The 8,261-nt window shown below is 31.3% G+C and overlaps 1 protein-coding gene across 1 annotated transcript; it reads left to right on the top strand.

Annotated features, from left to right (window-relative positions):
* Nucleotides 1–5,428: 5,428 nt before the first annotated feature.
* LOC132056198 (CASP-like protein 1F1) lies at nt 5,429–7,912 on the top strand. The gene is made up of 3 exons (XM_059448285.1): nt 5,429–5,804; nt 5,904–6,027; nt 7,382–7,912. The coding sequence occupies exons 1-3, from the start codon at nt 5,602–5,604 to the stop codon at nt 7,601–7,603; spliced, it is 549 nt and encodes a 182-aa protein (XP_059304268.1). The 5' UTR covers nt 5,429–5,601; the 3' UTR covers nt 7,604–7,912.
* The last annotated feature ends 349 nt before the right edge of the window (nt 7,913–8,261 follow it).

Genomic DNA, 8,261 nt, shown 5'->3' with positions numbered 1-8,261 from the left:
TATTGGTAAAATTGTATGGATTTGCTCCCATGGATACTAGGTATTGGAATTCCATTGGAAAATCCTTCTTATATGCTTCCCATAGAGCTTTAGCTGATTCTCCTAAAAATGTCTCTAAGTATTTATACATAGTTTCCGTATCCGTATCATTATAAGTTTTTATATAGTCTGCTACTACTATTCCTTTCCAAAGGTCTATTCGAATTCCATCTTTGTGGATCATGAGTTGCTATATTTAATATTTTTCCTTTATTACCTCCTTCTTGGAGAATAATAGGTTCTTCTATAGGCATTCTTTTCTTTGATGGTTTTATATTTTCTATTGGTTCTCCCGTTCGATCTAAAAACTCTTTTTTCTAGGTACATTTCGTGCTCGTGTCTCCTGTGTGTTGTTCTCTGTTGTTCTTTGAAATGGACTAGAACTAGATGCACTAGATTCCATTAATTCTTTTTGGCTTATTATTGAGTCTATTTCTTCATCACTATCTTGTATATCTTCTAATATCTTATCGAAAGCGACATCGATTTCTCTTGGTGTATATGTTCTACTCTATATCCCCAATTATCGGTTCTAGCTCCACATAATTTAAAGTGACTTATAGTTTCTTCTATTGTTAGATCTCTAACTTACATCCTTTACATCTAAAAGTTATATTGTTATTTTTTCTATGACGTATTTTTGCTTCTTCTATAGCTATGTCTACTTCAAAATCTTTTTGTATTAATTCTATGTTCATAAAGGTTGACTCAGTAGGTTCGTTTTCATCTAGAGTACTTTCTTCTTCTGTGTCTCTTTGTGGTGTATAGTTATAATTGGTAAATCTTATAGATGTCTCTCCTTTAGAATTAGTGTACATTAGGTGCGACTCTGGTTGTAAAATCTTCTTTCTACTAAAGTCTTCTAATTTCCATTCTAACCCTGCGTATTCTTCAAGATTTATTTTTATAGGTTTAATTAAATTTATTCCTCTATTTCCCATTAATTCTACAACATCTTCTACTTTAATTTTAAACTTAGTATTACTATTATTTGTCATTTTTCCTAAAAATCCTATGCACATTAGTAAATTATTACCATTACACATTTCTTCGTATCCTTTAGTCTGTATTCCTATTTTTATATGTTTTCCGAATTCGCTAAATTCATTATAAAGTACGGACTAATATAAAAATTCCTCCATTATTTGTCATATTTACCTCTCGTTATTCCGATTATTGACTTCTTCATGTCCGACCATCTATCATCGTAAATTACTATTAAGACTTTAGTTCTAAATTTTTTCTAGTTAATCCTTTTAATCCTATTACTATTAATCCCATATGCATTAGCGTCTTTCCCGTATTTTTTATTTGTCTTAAAGCTTCGGATTTATTAGATTTATAGTAGTAACTTTAGTTCCTATACCGACAATTGCTCTTCTCTATAATGTCTATACAACCGTGTCGTTCTTGAAAACTGTCCTATGTTGTATAAAGTCTTTGGATTTAATAGTTTTAATTAATTTTGTTGAAAAATACGTATGTCTCGGTCCACATCTATTACCTCACTTAATCGTTGGTTGTTTTCTCGGTGTTTTTCTACTTAAAATTCTTGATAAAAAATTATTACCTATTCTATTTTTTCGAAAAAACTTACTCTTGGTCTTGCTTGCCTTTCTGTTTCTCCTTCGTTTCTTGATCTAATTGGAAGAAGGTCCATTTTTGTGTTTTTCTAATTATTTTAACTTTTTCTTTTTGAGGTGTTATTTCTACCTTTTTTAATTGGTCTATTAATTCTTCAACTTCTTTAGCGGGCTCTTTATTTTTCTCTTTTTGTTCACTTAACAATAGAACGCGCTCACTTATTACCTCTAACTTTGGTACTATTATTTCGATTTTCTTTATTATTTCTAAGATTAATGAAATTATAGTAATATTTTGTTGTAGTGTTATTTGATACGATTTAGCGTTAGGTATATAATCTTTATAGTCTCTTTTGGTAAAGGTATAGACTTTTCTATTAATTTTGAGGCTTCGTGTTGAGCTAAGGTCGGTCTACTCATGAAAGAGTGATTTCTTTTAGTTCTTCTCTTGTCTTTTTTTAATTCCTTAATATCATTAATTAAAACTTGTATACATTGCGTTATTTTAGAGACTATTTGGGTTGTCTTTAGTTCTATCTCTTTTGGTTTCTCTGTAATAGCTTCAACTAATTTTTCTATTTCCGTCTTTGTAGGTAATTTTTCCAGATTAAATTTGTTAACTAGAGTCTGGACTTTCCTTTCTAATTCTAATTCTTGTGTTTTTAAGTAATCGAGATTTTGTTCTACTTTTCGAAAGTTTTCTTTTGCTTAGTACGGAATGCTTCTACCACCTCTAATATTCTATTAGTGTTTTTATTATTTTCTTGTATTTTTCACTAAAATTTATGACTAAATCTACTAATGTGTTCATTGTTTGTCTTCACTATGTAATATATGGTCTCACATCGAAATTACACTTTATAATACTATGATCTTTTAACGCTCTATATTTCTTTTACGGGTATATTCTTAAGTCTAAGTATTCTAGATTTTTTAATGTATCTATTTTTCTAGCTTTATTTATTATCTAACGGAATCTTTATTTTACAAACTTTTTTCGGTACTCTATTCTAGTTGTATATCTTTCTATATCTTCTCTTATACCGTAATTCCCACGTTATAGCAGAGATTGTTTCTTCGTTAATCGACTTTTGTAAGAGTCTATTGTTTATTAGTGATGATAATGTTTCTGAATTTATTATTTCTAAATATGCACTTAACGCCTTTTCTACTTGTCTATATTCTCGTCGTTTCTCTATATCTCTATATAATAACCAATGATCGATAGCTATTTGTCTAACAAAGGGTAGTGTTTTCATATAATTAATATGGTCTAAATCGCTTGTGGTTCTTTGAGGTCTTTCTAGATTTTATATATCCTAGTAACTTATATTCTAATCGATATTATATCTATTAACTCTTGTAGTCTTAATCGGTTTTCTTTGGTACTACTTAATTTAATATATGCGGGTATAGGTTATTTAATTCTTGTTTGACTTTTAAATAATGATCTTGCATCTATTAACCTAAAGGCATAAAGTTTACTTGTTGTTTTAGCTGTCTAAGATAGTCTTCGGTTCTAAATATAGCGTCGTTGGTAAAATGAACTTCCCAAAGGAGATTATTTCGAAAACTTAATACTGTTGTATTATGATTTAATTCTTCTCTATAAGCTATGTCTAAATAGTTAATGTGTTCGGTAAGGAACTTTCTTGAGCTTCTAAGGTTTTCTAGTCTTTTTAGTAATATAGATCATGCGATGGTGAAAACTTATATGTTTAGCAAACGGTGTTGTCTCATTAACTCTTGTCTAATAGTAGATACGAGTCTTGCTTTCTTCTTCTAGCAAAGAAAAAGGTCTTCTCATATAATTTTAGATAAGTCTAAGGTTCCAAAATCTTCTCGCTCTGATACCAATATAATAGGGGGTAGTAAATTTTTCAATAATTTTTTAACAATCCTATTCGGTACTTCCTCACTCCTATATTTCTTCTTATCATGTAGTTATAACTAATTTTCTGTCTATCTCCCAAATTTTTATTTTTATTTTTTTAATTAAGTCACGAATTTTGTTATACCGTTCATCTTTTTCTCTTAACCCTTTGTTCTTAATGTGATCTTCTTTAACCACACCCGGTAACCACGCCAACATATATATATATATATATATATATATATATATATATATATATATATATATATATATATTCGTGGCCATATGACTAAATTACATTCCGAAAACGTTACCAATAACCCAACCGCAAAATTGGCTTATTGGTATTGGGTTATCAGATTAATGGCTGGTGAGCAGATTAAAATATTATAGTTAACGGCTTATTGGTGCGGGGGGCGGATTACTCAATTTTCTTATTGGGTAAACCGTTAACCCGTTAAGAATTATCATATTTATATTTTTACCCCAAGGTAATTGGTATATATAATATGTATTGTAAACCAATAACGAGTGTTCTCAATCTTTTCTTCAGATAGGCGCTGCTAAGCTTTCCCTTAACCTCTGAAATTGGTTTGGAATGGAGGAAAATATTTGCAGATGTGTATGTGCTCATAATCTTAAGTTTGTTATGTTTCGGAAATTCAGACTTACTTTTGCTTAGTTAAAGAGTAGCTTGATGAATAGGAAAGTGCTCTTCAGCAGAAACTCTCGTTAATTCCTCGGTTTATTAATTACAACATTTGTAGATCCGAATTCTTAGAACACCGAATACAAAATCAAATGGAAGTTCGATTTCATGTGATCTTAAATTTCATTTTCTCTTATTTTTAGCCGATACACCGCCCGATAACCACCCGATAATTATTAACCCGATACCGAACCAACCGATATCTTATCGGTTGGCTAGCGGATTAGTATATTTAAAAGCCGATAACCGATAAGCCGAATCGTTAAGCATAATTATCCGCCCGATCCGCCGGATAAGCAGCCCTAGCCATGACCATTCAAATTCTGCCTTAAGGCAGAATTTTGCAAAACTGGACATGAAGGCAGAATTTGGGCCTTAAGGGAAAAAGTTAAAGACCATCAATTTGAGAGGCAAAAATTTAAGATCAACCCTAGTGAAAGGCAATCCTGCAAATTTCCCTGTGCCTTTTTTTGTGTGGATTGTCCTTCATATGGACTGGTCTTTAATTCTGCCTTTCAAATCGTTGGTCTTTAATTTTTGCTCCTACTTCTAATTTAATGAAAATTTATGGGTCAAGGTACCTTTATTTGCGTGTCTACGAAATAAGAGATTCTAGGTTTGAAACCCAGCAGAGTCAAAATAAATTTAGTTTCTCACGGCAAGGTTTCATAAAAATCATGCCTATTTGGGAAAAATTATAAAGAAACTATGCCTTGTTTCTATGTCGGAGAAGGCATAATTTCTATGAAACCCTGCCTTGCAAAATTAGGCCATAGATCCGATTTTATTTTATTTTGTTTTTTCGATGGCAGGGGTATCTTCGGCTACTTTTTTATTACTTAAAGTGCCGAAAGACAAAAATTAAAGACTTGCGATTTGAGGGCTAAAAATTAAAGACACCCAAGATAGCAATCGTGCGAATTGCCCAATGGTATATCCTGATCTCGCTAATTTTTACAAAGTATTTTTCTTATAATTTATTAAATTATCAATCAAAATTAAAAAAAAGGATTTTTCTTTATTAGACCACTATAAAATCACAAACAAAAATATTAAAGTTACTCATAGGTCAATTTGGGCACAATTCAGCTTTTAGATGAGTTGAATTAGGCGATTAAAATAGGTTGACTTTAAAAAAGGAGCGAGTTAATGTAACCCATTGCGAATATGGTCTAATTTTATTTGTTCTTGAAAAAAAAAAAAGATTCTAAGGTAATCTTCAAAACCCTGTAGCCAATCCATTCACTTGGAACTATCCCTCCCTACTACCCTTCTCTCCCTCTATAAATAACAGCACCACCAACATCCAACTATTCCACAACACTTCCCACATTTGCTAATTCTCTTATACTTGGCCCTTTCAGTTTTCTTTTCTAAGGAACAGAGAGATCTCAAAGATGAATAACCTGGGAGTCAAAGCCAAAGAAAACCCACCCATAACATCTCAAAAATATTACACCATGTGTGCCCAGATTTTGTTGAGGATTTTGGCTACTGCATTCACGTTGACAGCCACTTGCATAATTCTCAATAGCAAAGAGACTGTTGATGTTTTCACTATTCAGATGGATGCTCGTTATAGCTATTCTCCAGCACTCAAGTATTATTTGATTACTTAATAGTTTGCTTTATTTTTTTTCGTTAAAGTTGTGTACTTTAATCGAGTGGGGTTGTTCTTGTTTTATTTTGTTATGTGCAGGTTCTTTGTCTTTGCAAATATCATTGGATGTGCCTTCTCTGTTTTTTCACTGTTTCTTGCTTCCATCTTTGGCCGTAAGGGTCTTCACCCAAACAAGTATTTTTACCTCTTCGTCCATGATATGGTACATCCTACCTTTTAATTTTTTTCCCTTTTCAGATAGTAGTTTTCATGAGGCAATTTCTTCATTATTTCAAATCAATGTATCTTGCTTGTACTATTCAAGGTGTTTGTTCTGCTCGTACTGTTCAATGTGTTAGATGAATTCTTCTAGTTAAATATATGTCAGTATAACAAATTTTTACACCATCCAGTGAAAATAGTCTCTTTTCTTTTCAAGATTTCAAATTTTACATTTTAGAGAAGTTTATCTTGTTTATCTTATTTTCAAGATTACAAATCTCATATTTTAAGAAAGTTTACCTATAGTCCGCCTTATTTTCAAGATTACAAGTCCCATATTTTAAGTTTAGTGTACCTTATTTTCAAGATTACCAATCTCACATTTAAAATTGACCTGTATATATACTTTTTTTAGTAAGTAAATGATTTTATTATCAAAAGTGAGTCATATGTACACTGTAAATATAATTTGGATGACATGATAATGTAAAAAGTTTTATGCTAACAGTGTATATAACGTAAACTCTTTTTAAATTGTATACTAGTAAATATTTTCAACCAATTTAGAGAGATGGAAAGTGATCTTCTTACATGCCCCGTGGTTTGGCCATCATCTGGGCCTTTTGTGATTTAAGGAGTCGGGAAAACACACTTTTCTTCCCTACCCTTAGGACTGATTTCTAACATTTCCATGTATTAACGAGTTTGTTAATTTTACGTAATAGATATACCACGTTATTTGTCTCTAAATGCATACTCTATTCCTTATGTGACTCACACTCAACACCCCAATTATTATACGTTTTTCTAGTTGGTATAGTCAATTTTCATTTTAAGAAAATTCTCCTAATAATCAACAAGATATGGGAGATATACAAGAAGAATGTTGACAAGAATGGGGTTATTTCTTTTGGGACCATAAGCATTGCCACATGTCTATCTTATTAACATCATCAATGTGAATCCAAAGTATAGTTTTTTTTTTTTTTTTTTTTTTGGCAAATAAGTATCAAATTTTTTTTCCAAGTAAGGTGTACACTTCAAAACATAGTATATTAGCATAAATTATGAAGCATAATTCATAGTGATACAATACGACTAAGCAAGCTGGGGATAACGGTAAAAAAAGAAACCCTCCTCGTAGAACAAGAAAAAGATCAATATAGAACAAGAAATTGCTTAAAGTAAGGTAGTCGCTTCTTTTTTCAGAACACCAATAAACATATTTTTTTTCTGAATATCCTGTTCATAGTTGCGTTGGTTACATGAATACGCATGGTTCATGCCATTCCATAAAATATGAATTAAGCATAATAGTAGTATATAAAATTCGACATGTTGTTTGGTGATGACAGATTATGATGGCACTATTGCTGGCTGGATGTGCAGCAGCAACAACAATTGGCTATGTAGGAAAATATGGAGAGAGTCACTCAGGGTGGATGCCTATTTGTGATTCTGTTGCAAAATTCTGTCATAAAATTATAGCGAGTCTTGCATTCTCCTATTTTGGGGTTATTTTCTACCTCTGCCTCGCTATTATCTCGGCAAATCAATCTAGAAAGATCCAAGTTTGAAATGTCACTTTACCCCAAGAAAAAAAAAATGCAGTGTATAATAGCAGTAAAATTATCTTATCATCTAGCATCATTAATATATCAGGAGGAGGAAGTTAAAAAAGAAAAAAACTTATGTAATGTAGTTATCTTTAAAGTTTTACGGTTGCAGAATGTACGATATTTGGTGGAATCATAAATGACTTGTATTTACTTCAATGTGAATGCATTGTCAAAACTGATATACTCAGTGAAGTTATTAAATTTCGCAGCTACTCCCTAGTTACATTTGTAGTACATTTCGGAGGCAGGTAGTTTCTTGGATTCTTTCGATCACTGTTCCATTTTAGCTAGTAGTATAAGATTTCAACTATTCTTTACATTTTATGTTTGCACACTATTCTTTACATTTTATGTTTGCACTATCTTTTTTAGTTATCTGTTCTGCTCCCTCTGTTCCAAATTATGTGATACATTTTTCTTTTTAGTCAGTTCCAAAAAAAATGATACATTTCCTTATTTGACAATAATTTAACTTTAAACTTTACCTTTTACACTTAACGAGATGATCTATAACCACACAAACATCTTTGGTTTAATTTAGACGACAAGATTCAAAAGTCTTCCTTTATTTCTTAAATTTTGTGTCCAGTCAAACTATATCACATAAATTGGGACG

Source organism: Lycium ferocissimum, chromosome 5, assembly GCF_029784015.1.
Source record: "Lycium ferocissimum isolate CSIRO_LF1 chromosome 5, AGI_CSIRO_Lferr_CH_V1, whole genome shotgun sequence".
Lineage (NCBI taxonomy): Eukaryota > Viridiplantae > Streptophyta > Magnoliopsida > Solanales > Solanaceae > Lycium > Lycium ferocissimum.
Note: the sequence above shows the minus strand (reverse complement) of the source record. Positions and strands in the feature narration are given on the sequence as shown.

Excerpts from the sequence above, each read along its gene's own strand:
- LOC132056198 (XM_059448285.1), top strand. The coding sequence starts at position 5,602 with ATGAATAACCTGGGAGTCAAAGCCAAAGAAAACCCACCCATAACATCT. Across the intron at positions 5,805-5,903 it reads AGCTATTCTCCAGCACTCAA|GTTCTTTGTCTTTGCAAATA; the intron begins GTATTATTTGAT and ends TGTTATGTGCAG. Across the intron at positions 6,028-7,381 it reads ACCTCTTCGTCCATGATATG|ATTATGATGGCACTATTGCT; the intron begins GTACATCCTACC and ends TGGTGATGACAG.